Source organism: Drosophila novamexicana, unplaced genomic scaffold, assembly GCF_003285875.2.
Source record: "Drosophila novamexicana strain 15010-1031.04,08,12 unplaced genomic scaffold, DnovRS2.1 tig00000108-arrow-pilon, whole genome shotgun sequence".
Lineage (NCBI taxonomy): Eukaryota > Metazoa > Arthropoda > Insecta > Diptera > Drosophilidae > Drosophila > Drosophila novamexicana.
Window position 1 is genome coordinate 4996363 of NW_020824772.1, and position 15520 is coordinate 5011882.

Consider the following 15520-nt stretch of genomic DNA (forward strand, 5'->3'; position numbering starts at 1 on the left):
TCATTAAAGGATTGACAAAATATTATGTTAGAGCTTTATTTAAAGTCTTTTTTGTGATGAATGTTGAATGTTCAGTGTAGTGATTTACCCATGCTTGCTGAAGTACTGCTTGGACTCCTCCACGTCTGGCTTGATGGTAGCCGGGTTTGTTTTTGGATTCCAATTGGCTGGGCACACTTCGCCATGCTCCTCGACAAACTGGAAAGCTTTAATCAAACGCAATATCTCATCCACGGAGCGGCCCACTGGCAAATCATTGATGGAGTACTGTCGCAAAACACCTTTGGGATCAATGATAAATGTGCCGCGTAGCGAGATACCCTCCCTCTCGAGCAGCACACCGTAATCAGCGGATATCTTCTTGGTAAGATCCGAAAGCAACGGATATTGAAGTTTGCCGACGCCACCATTCTTGCGATCCACATTGCACCAAGTCAGATGACTGAAATGCGAGTCAACAGAGACGCCCACAACTTCGGTGTTGATGTCCTGAAACTCCTTAATGCGTTCACTAAATGCAACAATCTCCGTTGGGCAAACAAATGTGCTGTAAATAAATGAAGAGTTGAGGAACTGCATTTGTTTATTGCAGATAACATGCTTACAAGTCTAACGGATAGAAGAACAGCACCAGATATTTGCCTCTGAAGTCTTCGAGTTTGATCTCCTGGAAGTCATTGCCGACCACCGCCAAGCCTTTAAAATCTGGTGCCGGCTGCTGCACACGCACGGCGCACAGTGCAGCAGCTAACAAGGGGAAAGATCGACGTGTTGAGTTTGTTAATTACATACAGATAGAATTTTTGCATACTCACTCTGGTGTAGCAGACGCGCTGTTTGTTTATGCTGACCAACAATGGCTTTGCTCAGCAGCGGCACCTGCAATGCATAATTAGCAGCATGTCACAAATTACGTAATCAAAATGGCATGTTTTTTAAAATCAGGCTGCATTTAGAAAGACACTTACATTGCGCAATAGTGTACGTCCGATGAAAGACATGATTTGGTTATTATTTTTTGTAAAAATTCAATTCGTCCGTAAAATATAACCGTTTAACAGTCGTCAACCTTAGACGAGCAATGAATAAAAACGAACCGGCATAAAACAAACTGAAAAATGACAATAAAAAGCAAAACAAACGACAAAAGCTTTTTAGCCGGTTGGCATCCCCGTTAAAGCTATCGCCGCTTCGCCTTACGAAAGCGGCTATCGGAAAATCATTTCGCCGCATTCCGGCGAAAATGTTGGAGCCAAAATTCAAACGGTGTATTTGCAAAGGTTTGCAAATGTACAAAGTTCATATAAATATAATAATACAAAAGTGCATAAATGAGCAACGCGTTTTTTCTTATCGAGTTCAAAGTGTATGCCGCGTGTCTTAATGCCAAAGATCTGCAGGAAGATAGCTGCTTGAAACTGCATGTTCAAAGTCCTATTCTAGTCGAAAAGATAATGGAAAGTGTAGCAAAATATTTATCACGCACTCCGCACGCCATACAATGGTAATGAGCTATAAAACGTCGGCAGCAGCATAAACCATAAGGCCATTGTATATATCTATATACATCTACACATTCTACTTAATACATATGCATTGATGTTGTTTTGTTTCTTAATCTAGTAATGCCCAAAAGCGGCTCAGGCTCAGCATCAGCCTCATTCGGCACACACATGAACACACGGCTAACAACAAAGTGAATTTCGGAGCATAGAAGAATGGCGTTTGTTTGTCTTTGGTTTGTGGTTCTGATGGTGTCGACGGGCCGAAAAACAATGCCAACTGCAGCATCCTCACTCATTCCTGATCTTGATGCTTTTGGGTCCTCCATGGTAACAATGGCCACTAGCAGCAAGGCGCTTGTTTTGCATATGGTAAATTGTTGGCAAAATATTTTCAATACTCTTCACTCCTAGGCATTCATAGTCCTTGAGTCCTGTCAGATTGATCAGACAACATCGAAACTGTCTATATATGTATATTTTTTTGTGCGCGTGTGTGTGTAATCAGCCCTCAGCTACAAGTTGGAGAGCTCCCAGGCGTATAGTTCCGGCGCCCCCGCTTCACTGTTTGCCCCCTACCGGCTTGTTTTCATCCTTTTTTACACTTTTCTCCGCTTACCATCTGTAATTAAGCTTAAAATACGCGTAACGTGCTAACAGCTTGAACTGCACACAGTTGGAGTGCTGGTAACCTTAGCATGTGCATCTAATATCTTCGGCATGGGGAGGGGCTAAGTAATTTTGTTCAACTGTTGATGCTTCACAGTTTCCGCGAAATTTCCCAACACGCTTGCCAAACTCTGAGCTCTGCACTAATTCTGTCAGTTAAGTCCGGGCTACGTTTACCAATTAAATTGCACGCCGCATTGTCTGTGAGGCTCGCTGCTCGACGCGCGCCAAACTATTCTCCTATCGTTTACAATCCCCGGCCCCGCTCGCTGGATTTACGTAGATTTACATAATTTAAACAAACAGCACTTGAAGCTTAGTCTCCCATGTGTGTACTTTGTTTATCTTACGAATAAGGATCGCGTGCAGGACTCGGGGCTTCTATTGAGGCGTTGTCGCCGTTCACACGCACCTCTCGGGCTCAGGTGCCGCTCTGTCTCAGATTCTGCCTGCCTGTGGCCCATTGTAGAGCAGATGCCGTCATATTAGCACAAATCTGCTTACCTTTTGTTGCCGGTCGAGTGCCGAGATTGGCCTAGATTTCGAGTTCCGCGTGCTCTTGATTCGTGACAATTGTCAGAGTACCTTCGTGATCTGAGCTGGAGCTGGTGAGAGTGTCCGCTTAGCACCTACTTCTGCCGCAACGCGTAATCTTGATGCAAATCTGGCTAATGTGATACGTATCGGACCAGGACATAGCTGTCTCTTTGGTTTTTTTTTTGTGCTGCTGTTCTTTTAACACTTTGGGCTGAAACTTGAGTTAATTAAAGGAATGTGCGGCGATCCTCTGTGGATCCTTTACATCTTGCACAACTATCGCAATGAATACGCAAACAGATATGTGCACCTTTTCCCTTTTGCGTGAGAATCGGCTTTTGTTACCAATCCCAAAATGGCCTGTCTGCTGTTATTTCTCGCGTCCTGCCAGCCAACAACACACGTTGAATTGCACTTTTACTATCATTTAAAGCTGTTAAGCTTCGATGCAATTATTGCGTCACAGTAATTTCTGTGTCATTTTCCATGGGTAAATGTGTGTACATGTGGGAGTAAGTTCATGTTGCATTTGCAAATTGCAATTTTATTTACGATTGTAGGTCATAAATAGTTTCCTTTACCTTAAATCCACATTTGTACCCTATATCTATAAAGAATAGGTAAATAGGGTATAAATAGACCCCGACCCCATTTATTATTGCTAGCCTCCTTTTTTGTAAACATATATACTTACAGCAATCAGAGACAACCAAAGTAGTTTATAGGCTCTCGTAGTGTATATTTGTCCAGTATATGGATACCACCCCACAATACCCGCAAAATTGTAAAATAATTTTAATCGTGAGGCCTGGAGCTTTTATATTTAAACACATTTGGATGACAAGTTTACGCACCAAACATTTCATAGCGATCCGACAATAAGCATCGAAGGTCTTCAGAAACAGTCTTTGGTTGTATTTTCTAAGTGGCCGATGACGCCCTTTTTTGGACGCTATAATAATCTAATGACTGCGACTGTAGAGTTAAAATCTCAATTAAAATTATAATCTCAAACGACAATTCTCAACATTTGAGATCATTTAGGCTTGGTGTATATGTATAGAAAATTATATAATATTTTTAGCGACAGTTCAGACCTATGGTCAGGGTATCTGCTAGTCGGACATACCCGACTACAATCTTTTTTTTTGTTAACGATTCTGCTAAATTCCCTTTGTTATTTATTCTGCTTGCGTAACGCAATCAACATGAGATTCAGACTCCAGATTCTATCAGGCACAAGTTATATATTTATTAAAATATTAAGATTCACACATATTGGAACTGTATATAAATCCATTTTTATTGCTTGTGAAAATATATTGTATTTTTTATATATCATAAAAATTATTTTATATATGTAAAGAAAGTGGTTGAAATAGTTGTACGGCAGTCAAGCACTGTGCTCCTGGTCGGACGTGCCCTACTATAACACACTTCTTCTTTAAGATAAGTTCTGTGAAGTTCCCTTTTAAATTTATTCCACTTGTACAAATATCAAATTACGATTTAGATTCATAGTACTTGATATTATCAGGCACATGTTAAATATTTATCCACATACATATATTCCATACATATTGCAACTGTATAGCCATTTGGTTGTTTGTGAAAATATATTGTATTTTTTGCATATACATGCATATATGTAAAATACATTCGAGTAAATATGCATATATCTCACGAAGGCAGCATTGCCTTTTGTTGTAGTAGTTGTTGTTGTTGCTGTTGTTGAACATTAAAATGGCGTGAAAATGATTACCATTGATTTATGCTTGCTTTACCAGTTAGCATTGTTGGCTGGAATGGCTTTTGTTGTAATTGTGGCCATCGCACAATTTGCGCAACAATTTGCGTACATTTATAAAAAGCGCTTTCGACCATTAATAATAATTGTTCTGATTTAAATTTTAATGGCAATCGCTGGCAAGCAATTGCAAATGTGTATGTGTGCATGTATGTGGATAGGTGTGTGCGATTGGGTCGCAGGCAAATGCATTGGCATTTGTTGTTATGTCCTTTTTTGACTATAACTTATATTTATGTCAATTAAAAACGGCTTACACTCGAATTTCATTTAAATAACAAGCAAATTGCATCTTCCGTGTGTGTAATTGTAATTGTGTAATTCTCGGAAAACAAGCTGATAATGGCTTACCTACATATAGCCTGCTCTCATACTGCACGCAACTCCCACTCAACTGCTGGCAATTTTAATTTAATTCAATTCAATTCAAATTGCTTTCAGACATTGCACACTTTTCTGAAAGCAATCGCAACAATTCAATCACTTTGATGTTTTGATGCCCACAAAACAGCGTCGACACCGCCATCAATGCCACCGCCTGCCGCTATGCCACGCCTCCCTATACGCCCAACTCGACAGTTAAGCGCTATAGTCGTCGCTTTTTTTTAACATCATTGCGATTGCATTCAGTGCCCCGCGCCGTCCTCGAGACTCGCAACAGGAGCCAGCAGCCAGGAGCTAGCAGCATGTAATTTCTTTAATGGTTTTCCACACCACGCCCACAACCTGACAAATGCCCCCAAATATGTGGACTAAAAAACCAGCACGGAAGCCAAATAAGGTGCAAAATTTATAGATAAAATGAGGCGAGTGGCGAATTTTGCGAAACTACACATGAGATATTTCAGGCTGTGTTAAATTATGGGTATTCTCAGTTTGTATATATATATTAGGTATATATAGCGACTACAAAAATTAGTTTGTAAGTTCTTAGAGTTATTTGTTTGTAGTTTCTATTTCTGTTATTGGGTAGAAACCATAGAAATATTTGTCTCTTTCATTATTACAAATATTAACATGCTATTTTATTGTAGTCCATCAATAATCTTATAATGGTTTCTAGAAACCTCCGAGCATGTTTTCAGTGTGATTATGAGAAGATCTAATATTCACAATTTCAGAAATCAAGAAATTTCAGGACATCAGTTTTGTTTTTTAAGGTAGTAACAATACAAAATTACAGCCTTTTTGATACGTTAATAAAATTCAAAAAGCTTTCAATTACTTTAGATGATGACATCCTTTATAATCAATTCAAATTAAATTAATTATACCACATATGCAATCGGCATAATTGTATCCATATAGAGTTTTAGAAATACCTGTGAGATTTCTTATTGCTTCCTTTTCCTGTTTTTGCATTGTTTCACTGAGCAAAGACATATGATAATATCTCTTATATCATTGCTAGAGTAGTTGGGTTTTAAGGTTGGGTTCTCGAATGGTGGCCCCCCTTTTTATCTAAGTTTAACCTTAACTGTAACATGTTTACATTTTAATTATATTTAGCTTGAAGGCTTTTTATTGTGCAACTTTCGTAACAACTTCAGCTACCGGTGTGCTTTGTGCTTATATTATTTGTGTGTGTGCGGCCTAAACGCATTAAAACACTTCATTATACCTAATCCTATGTGATAACAAAAGCCACACACGCACACACACTCATCGCCAGCAGAGCATATGGCTATGAATACACTTGAACAACTTTATTACCAGACTGAATCCATGGTAAGGGCTGATGAAGCATTGTGAGCCATGTCGGGCGACTGGCGGCCCTGACAGGGCACGTTTTAATGGAATGGGCGGCATTTGCATTAGGGGAATGGGAACGGGAACGGGGTTCGCTTAACAAGTTTCATACAAATCACGGCACGTCAGAAACCATAAAGTGTATAAATTCCAGACATAAACTATTTACCCTCGCCCAGGCCAGTTATGCGTTCCGTATCCTTGACATTAGGAGTGCGTGCACGTGACGGAAGGCTTTCAACCACTTTGATTTCGCGTTGTTTGCTGTAAATTTTACGCCTGATTACAACGTGCCCGCCTCTGATTGATAAAAATCTCACGGCTACCTCAAGGGGCTGCCTCTGCACTCACATACATTCTGTTTTCACTTATTTCATTTGCATTTGCTACATTTCCCGTTCCTGCATTTTGGCTAAGTGCACAATTTTCATGTTTGGCCAACAGACCGCACGCCTTCAATTGCACACTTGCACCGTTACTCCGTGGTCTATCAGGATCGGTAGCAATCTTAAGCTAAACTGAGCACATAATTATTGGCCCGGTAGTTGCATAGTTTTGATCGTGATCTTGGCTTAAACCGGCGCCAGGGGACTCAGCCTCAGACTACGGCAAAAGGTTAGTTTTTTTTTAAATAATAATTTTTGGCTTGTAAGTGAAGGGTAAGCACTGCCTTGCTCTGGCCAGCGCCTTGAACTTCTCTCTAATCTTAAGCTGATCTAATGCGCCCCAGGTAGGTATCATAGGCATCGCTACCGTTGGCCGTTGGCCGCCGCATGGTTGCTTGCTGTGTGTGTTGGCTACAAATTGGATTACAATTAAATTGCATTTACATACGCCGCTCCGCATGCCGCTTTGTTTGGCAGCGTGGCTGGGCCTCAATTAAAAATCGCCATGTTTTCAGTTTGATAAGACCCGTCCCGATATCCAGCTGTGCACATTTGCCTCGCCAGTTGAGATTCATCAGATAATTGGGATGATATACGACTACCAGGCCAGATACTAGGCAGATGGAAAATGTGAAGGATAGTTTCCAACGAAACTTAATTTTGAAAGATAGAACATAACCAAGATGTATTCCAAGTTTTTAAATTGACACTGTTGCTACAAATATTAAGCAAAAAGAATTTAACTTAAAAAGAAATATAATTATTAAAAAATATAAAATTATTTTAAGCTAAATTAAATATTTTTTTGTCAGGTTTGTTTTTTTTTTTTTTTAATAATTGTTTCACTAAGCGAGACTAAAGATAAATGCGAGATACGAATTAATGAAATTTAGAAAATATCTTAATTTAAGTTCCAGTTATTTTTTTTATATTTATCTCTTAGGCTTAGAACAGGTTTTTTTAGGTTTCTAAAAACATTCATATCAATTTATTATCTTATATATTTTCATCATCTTTAAATTAAACATTTTCGATACTGTATACAATTTCTAGATTTTGCATACAATTAATAAAAAGTAGGTAAACTCTTATTTTGCAATTTAACCTTAAGTTAAATATCTTAAATTGTCTTTGATTTGCTCTTTCTAATGTTCATAGACAGGGTCAATGTACGTAGTTCCGAATGAGTCTAGAGCCCTTGGTAGCAAGGCATTTATTTCATTATAATGCATCATCATTAACCAAGAGCACTTCATGTTCTCTTCCTGTGATTTTGTGGCTTTTAACACTCGTACGAAAATAATTGAATTGTTCTTCATTATTTATTTTATTATTTTGCTTGTCTCTTATTATCGCTCAGCTTATGCTGGCATTGCAAAAACTCACTATCATTGGGCCGGCTTCATTGTTTCAATGTGCCTCTCCAACCGGGTGGATATGAAACACTTTTCAGCCATTGCCTTTGCCGTTGCCATCGCCATCGCCATTGCCATCAACGTGTCGCGTCATAAAATACGCGAATTGCATTTGCCATTTACGATGTGTATTTCTTTGTTTCGTTTTTGCCAGACCTGCTTTGTTATTGTACTTCTTGGCCCGGATTTCTGTGGGTGGGCATTGCGAGCGGTGGCGCCGCGAGCAGGACGAGCTGATTCCTTTGGGGATTTTGCGCACAAAGCAGTGCCAAATTGAATGTGGGATTTGACAAAGATATAGACGTTCGCTCCACAGCTGTGCAGGGGGTGTGCGTGGGGATGGGGCGGCGGGTAATTTTATTGCGCTACCTTTTATGATGTGGCGACAAATTGATATTTCCTTCAGCAGGGACTGAGCGCGCCTGGCAAAGGCAATTTAGATACACTCTCTCACACACACACATAGACGTTAATAGTAAACAGTAACCGCAAAACGGCAGGACGCGCTCACTGGGCGGTCCATATCCCGCCCGCTGCGCTGTTGTTGTTGCCGCTCTCTGGCCGCCTTATAAAATAATTAAGTCTTAGCTACTGTTTGTTGTCTGTCGGCTGTTTGTTTGTTGTCTTTATGCCTGTACGAATGCGCGCATCCTAGCGGCATTAAGGACTTTAGCACGATTTTTGCAGGGTTGCCTTTGTAAGAGCCGCCGTCTCTGATATGCCAAAGGGTCCGCTTGCCGTTGAATTTGAAACTTTTCCTACTTATTTTCGTTTTCATTCAACGTACTTCTCCCTGCGCCCTTTATGCTTAAATCAACTGTAAGTTAATCACATTAATCCGCGATCGTTTTTCAAGTGGATCCTTCAATAGGTAGCCTGAGATCCTTTTGCTGCGAGTCATTCAGTTGCAAAATTAGGAGGCACACAAAAGAGCGCACTCGGTCGAGATGGGTTAGGGCAGGACGAGGAATCGGTCAAATCAAAAATTCAAAAATCACAATTAGACAAAAGACAAGTATGGCATGTCGTATGAGTAATTCCTATTCGCGAATATCTGGAAATATATTGAAAATGTCAGGAGTATTTTATTACTTGCGGATATTTCCCATCCAGTATCTAGTCCAAGTTTCTTGCCTTAAATTTTATACAGTTTTCCCGTTTTCCGCCAGTTTTCCATAGTTGCGGATAGAATGTCCAAATCGCAGAAAACGTATTCATCAAGTCTTCATGAAGAATTTTAAATATAAGTTTGAAGCCGATCTGTCAAAACTTAAAGCTTCGCCAAAAAATATACTGTATCTCCATTTTCCACATGTCTCTGCATGTGTGCATGTATATATGTATGTGCATTACATATGCATATGTTTGTGTGTATGCATATATGTATAATTGTATGTATGTGTATATGTTTATATAATTGTGTGGATGTATGTATGTATGTGTGTATATATATATGTATGTCTATGAATGTGTATGTATGTTTGTACATATTAATGCACGTTTGTATGAATGTATGTGTTTGTATAAAAATTTATGTATGTTTGCATTTTATGCATGTGTGTATACATGTATATATGTATATATTATGAATGCATATTTTTTGTATATTCATATGCAAGACCAAGCTAACATCTAGCCGCGCTGCAATTTAAAAAAAACATAGTTTCACTTCAAGTGGAGGAGACGGCAACCTTAACAATGGAGAAGGCGGCAGCTTGGTCAAAGGAGGAGGCGGCGGGCTTAGCAATGGAGGAGACGGCTGCTTTACTGTGGGAAGAGGCGGCAGATTCAGTAATGGAGGAGCTGGCAAATTGCATATTGGTTTCTATATATTTAAAATGTTATACTTATCTATGTACTTAAATATTGAAATGAACAAAAAACCATATTTATTGCTCTTCTACGCGATTCTCATTTATTTAAGAAAGATTTGGCAAGAAAGGTGTGTTTTTCTGTTCTTTCAGTGATGTGTTTATATAAAAGTTCGTCTTCTGCCTACTAATAGATGACAATAAAATATTCCTGCGTGTGAATTCATAGGTGAGTACATAAATACAAATAAATATTTGTCAGTATATATATCTTTTTTGTCCTGATTGATTGGTGATTAACGCACACCCAAGCCCGTAGGTATTAGGAAGCTGAAAATGTACTGTAGTTCCCTAATGTGATAGAGGTGCACGTTAAGACAGGGTTTTAGAAAATTCCACCCGTAAGAAAAAATCGCGAAAAACAGTTGCATCTAACTTTTATGTTTATCGTCCGATTGACCTTCTTGATATAATTAGGGGATAAATATTTGGTGGTTGATGTTTCGCCGTCAAATTTTCAATGATCTTTATGCAAAACGAGTGCAATTACTTTGTTTATCATCAGATTGGCGGTAAACTCTTTTTCGGTGATCTTTGTGACAAACATTTGATACGTTTTTTTCCACCCGGAATACCCGGTAGTAAAATATAAAGTAAGAAGTTTTTCGTTACTTTAGATTTTGAAATATATGTTTATGTAAACATTGTATTACATAGAAATAATTCGAAATCATAATCTGATCGAATTTCGAATTACTTAACTGTTAATTATATAACGCTGCGCTAGGCACACAGACGTATCGTATATTATGGGCCTACCTCACTTTTCAAAAAATTTCCACACACTTTATATTTCAAACTCTCCCATTTTAACAAACAGTATTCAATTCGCTCAACAATCTGTGGCCATTTGCACATCCCTTCGGTCCGCTTTGTTTGAATTGATTTTCTGATGCGACTCTTCTACTCCCGCTGCTGTTACTGCCCCTCTTCTCTGCCGCTTCTGCTTTGTGGTTATTACAAATTGGTAATTTTATATTGTTGTACCTTTATTGGCGGCCGACTATTGTACTAATATACAGTAATTATTTTAAAATGTTCCATTTTATTGCGATTTGATTTCAAACGCTTACCGACCAAAATTTGCAGTTAGCTACGCAGTTTCACATTGGTATGTTGAAAACGAAGATTGTGAAATAAATTACTAATATTAAACATTGCTTTTCTTAACAAACAAAATACACCAATATTTTCGTTATAGATTTGCGTAAAGTTCTTATAATTTTAATTTTTGCTTTTGAACATTAGTACTTATAAAAATCATCTTGCAGCCCAGACAATAAATGGGGTCAAAGCTGTGTCTACATTTTTTCCCCTGTCGCCGAAAAGCTGGTTAACGACTAGCAACATTTATTTGGCATAAAATTTATGCGACAAAAATGGCACTCAATCAGTAAAAATGTCGTTGTGCTGTCCTTAAAAGGGAATCATTGGTAAAACGCGCAAGAAATTCGAATCGAATCGCGAGCCACGCGAAACTGTTGAAATGATAAAATATTAGTGTTCGTAATACAATTTATTTAAATCAAAGTCTAAAGCGTTATTTATGAGCGCCGCGTGAGGGGTTGCCTGTGAATTGCGTGTGTTCGTAAATGTATGCATATACATATATAAATGTGTATATATATATATGTATATACCTTATGCGCTCTTTCTGTTACCTATGCTATGTGTGTGGGAGGGAGAAGGGTTACGTATATTTTAGTCAGCCATTGTTTGCATTTGAATGAAGACAAAAGCCAAGCCCAGAATGCGCGTCACAAGTTTAGCAGCCTAATATCCAAAATAGACGTAAGCGAAGGATAAAGGGACTACAACTCCATTTGCTTTTAGCCATGCCATTGCCATTCCATGCAGTTTATTGTTTAGCATGGTCTTCGCCTATTATAGAAATGTTAATGGCAAACAAAAGCCGCAGCCATTTGCCTAATGTGTCCGATAACGAAATGGAGCGTCCGATTAGACATGCCACAGAGGAGCCGCAAGAACTTCTGTCCGAAATACTATTGAATTTATGTTATTATGCCCACGTCTCTTTGTACATATTGAGCAACGTCAATTGCCAAATTAATTGCCGTTAAGTCGAGCAAACTTGGCAAGCCTTGGGCATATGCATGCATGCATGTACGTGCATGTGTACGTATAGGCACTGCCAGGATGTGTGCATGGAATGTACTTAGAGACGCATACAAGCGAACGAGTTGATTTGAGGGGGGCCGATCAAAAGTGTCTGAACCTGACCGGAGTATCTAGCATAGCCATGCAAATCCTTGTACGCCCCACGCTCTTCCTCTCTGCTAAAAGCCAACCAAAGCCAGTCTCGGCTCTCTGCACTGCGCTGTGGTCGACTTTTAGGCGCCCAACTGCCAGCTAAAGTGGAGTCAATGAAAATTGCAACTCCCACTTTGCTCGTATGTCAATTAAGAGTTGTTTTTCTTGTTTGCCCACACACACATACTTACTTATATACACACATAGAAATACGCAAGCACAGATACATTGAACAGCTCTGAAGCTTGTCTGCATTGCTTTTGGCTTTGGCTTTGGTTTCACTTGGCGCTTTCGCTCTAACACAGCTTGCGCTGTCTCACTCGCTCGCAGACAATATATATATATATGTATATAATCTTTTATTGCAGTGCAATTTGTTGTAGAATCGTTTTGTCCGACAGTTGAACAGTTTGTTATTTCTTTTAAATGTTCCAAGTAAAAGAGCTTCGGTCGTTGCTTTTGGAATTTTTGTGGCTTGCCTTTGCCCGCTGGTCAGCGGTCAGGGATTGAGCTTAATGTGCTTGGGCAGGCCAGCAGTAAGGGCCTAAGTTAAAATTTGGGGTTGGCTATTTTAGACTGTTAGTAATACCTATCTCTGGGCTTGTTTAAACAGAGTGTTTTCGATATCAGCCCCTATTTTGAAGATGAATATTCATTTTGTTGCCGCATCCATTGAATTTTGGTTTAGCACCCTTTTGACTTTCCAACGTCAATTTGCCTAATTAATGCTTGGAAATAATGGCAGCCCCAACAAACACTACAATCAAATCGCATCGTCAACACGATTTCAAAATGAAATTGTTTTACAAATACACCCGCACACACACACAAAAGTACCTACATGGTACAGGTGGGGTTTAGGTACGCCCAAAAATGTCATTGACAAAACGCCGAGTGACGCTCTCTGCCCAGGCCCAGCCAGCCCGTCGCCCTCGAACACAAGTAACGCGATTTCCATTTGTGCATTCAGTTAAAATGAAAGTGGGGCAGCGCCTAAGTGTCAACACCTTTTGAACTAAACGTCGCTGCCGTACTCTCTGGAATCGTTTCGGGCTGGTTCTCCATGGGCTGCTCTCATTGCAAAATCTAACATGAAAACGAATCAAAAACAAGCAAAGCGCAGAGGGAAATTACATAAAAATGTGTTACGCTGCAATGCTGGCAGTTGGAATTCTCAGCACCAACACCCCCGTGCACGCACACACACACACAGCTCCATGGGTGCGTATGTATGTATTATGTTAATGTCGGAGAGGGGAGCAGGCGCCAAAGTCTGCGGTGGCTGGCAGCACTTTGAGACGCACTTTGGCAAAGCAATCTTCTAAACAGGATAAATGTAATTGCGCATGAATTTCTACGCATTTTTCTGTGCCGCCGTTGCCGTCTCGGTATCAAATGTTTTTGGCTATTTGCCGGCGGTGTCAGCTGAGCGTCAGTGGTGGCCGCCGAGTGGTTCCCATTGGTTTGACAGAGACACGCCCACTCTCAGCACGCACATGCTGCCGAATTGAGCATTGCTCTGCACTCTCTCATGCACTGTCTCTATCTTTCTGTTGCTCTGTCTCTCTCGCCAGTTGGCTCTGTGCAATTGCCTCGCATAACGTTTTTTTGTTTTGTGCAAATTGCTTGCAACACTTTTTGAATGCCTGGTGGTCGTCTCAGTCGAAAGCATTTAAAAATTCAATTTGCTGCGCTCTCTCTTTCTCTCTATCTCTCTCGTTTTATCCTTCTCACTCTAACCTCCGCTTGCTCACGATGTCTGCAAAGTTTGCTCAGCTTTTGTTAAAATGGCTGCCTCTTGGTGCGTTGGGGTTGTTCGACTCAGAGGAACGCTGTGGAATGGAACGTGAATGAGCTGTGATTTGATGTATAGTGTCAAAGAGTTGAGCTGACTTTGTGCACAGGAATATAATGATATCATATATGCCATATGTAAATCTCATTTTTAAAACAGGAAATATTTAAAGAGTTAATCAAAGGAATTTATTAGCTTAAAGCTTCACATGCGATTAAAAGATATTCTGTGGGATAATAAGCTCATCTTTATTTTTTTTAATAGTCATAAAGTTGAGATTATAGTTGACATATGCACGTGAAAATTTGAAACAAAATTGATAACTCTACTGTGAGGATAACTAAATTGATACAATATTATTCACAGAGAGCTGTTTTGTTAAATCTCTATTTGTGGCCCCAATAGCGTTAAGTGTAAGCCTTTTCTAATACGCAGCTCACTTCACCCGAAAGGAACCTTTCAACTGCCATCAATTAAGATGTTTTGCACACTTTGGAGCAATAGCACTGCACACAGAGCAGCACTTGACCCTTGCCGGGTGCCAATTGATTGATTTTATATTGGCATTTCAATGGGAGCCCAACACAAATACAAACTCACATATGCACGCACGAAGGCTAAGCGCGCTCCCACTCTGACGTGTTCCGCTTGCCAAGTGTTTCAGGCTCAGATTCGAGACCTGCCTCTCGGGTTTTTTTCTATAGTTTTATTATCACAACTTAGTGACGACGACAGACAAAAAATAAAACATACACCTTTGCGTATGTCGATGCGGTTTCAGCGCAATTGTCGAAATAAACGAACTGAAATTCAACTGCAAATGGAATGGAAATGGAAACAGGCTGGGCAAAAGAGCTGAGCTGCGCCGAGCGAGCCACCCCTGCCAGAAAGAGCGCGCATGATAAGTGAGACTGCAAAAGCAGAGACTCAACTCAGCGCACACACCCTCCCGTAGTAGAACAGCTATCACTGCATCACCCTCTTGCTGTGCATGTGTGTGTGTGTGTGTGTGTGGAAAACCATTTAGCGCAAAGACCAAAAGAATTTCACAGCCGACAACCAACCAACCATCCGAGTTGAGCTCAGTTATGTTTAGCACATTTCATGTTTCAGTTTCAGTCGAGCGCCGCAGCAGGCAGTCGGCGCACACGCTCTCTGACACAACAACCGGGGGTTACAAATCCAAAAGACCTTAACAATAAAATTACTAAACGATCGCTTTTACAAACACACATACGCACAGCCAGAGAGTGAGTGAGTGAGGGAGAGAGTCAAAGCGAGCACAGGAGAGAGAAATAGGCAGGCGGGCTGGCAGGCGCGCCGAGGACTTTGCGCCTGTTAACCGAAAACATTTGAATTTAAATGCGAATCGTTGATCAAACGGTGCAGACGTCCCGGTCGCCACCTGAGGAACTTTATTTTCGTCGCTAGATGTTCGTCAACAGTTGCATTCAGTGTTTACCTCAAGGCCAGTGAGGCAAGTGCCAAGTCGAGTGACAGAAATCGAAATCGTTAACG

General features: G+C 40.1%; 1 protein-coding gene across 1 annotated transcript; it reads right to left on the bottom strand.

The window, feature by feature from the left end:
- Positions 1 to 20: 20 nt before the first annotated feature.
- LOC115771732 (peroxiredoxin-2) lies at positions 21 to 1111 on the bottom strand. The gene is made up of 4 exons (XM_030717558.1): positions 969 to 1111; positions 816 to 879; positions 606 to 747; positions 21 to 547 (listed from the first exon to the last, which is right to left on the bottom strand). The coding sequence occupies exons 1-4, from the start codon at positions 999 to 1001 to the stop codon at positions 85 to 87; spliced, it is 702 nt and encodes a 233-aa protein (XP_030573418.1). The 5' UTR covers positions 1002 to 1111; the 3' UTR covers positions 21 to 84.
- Positions 1112 to 15520: the final 14409 nt, after the last annotated feature.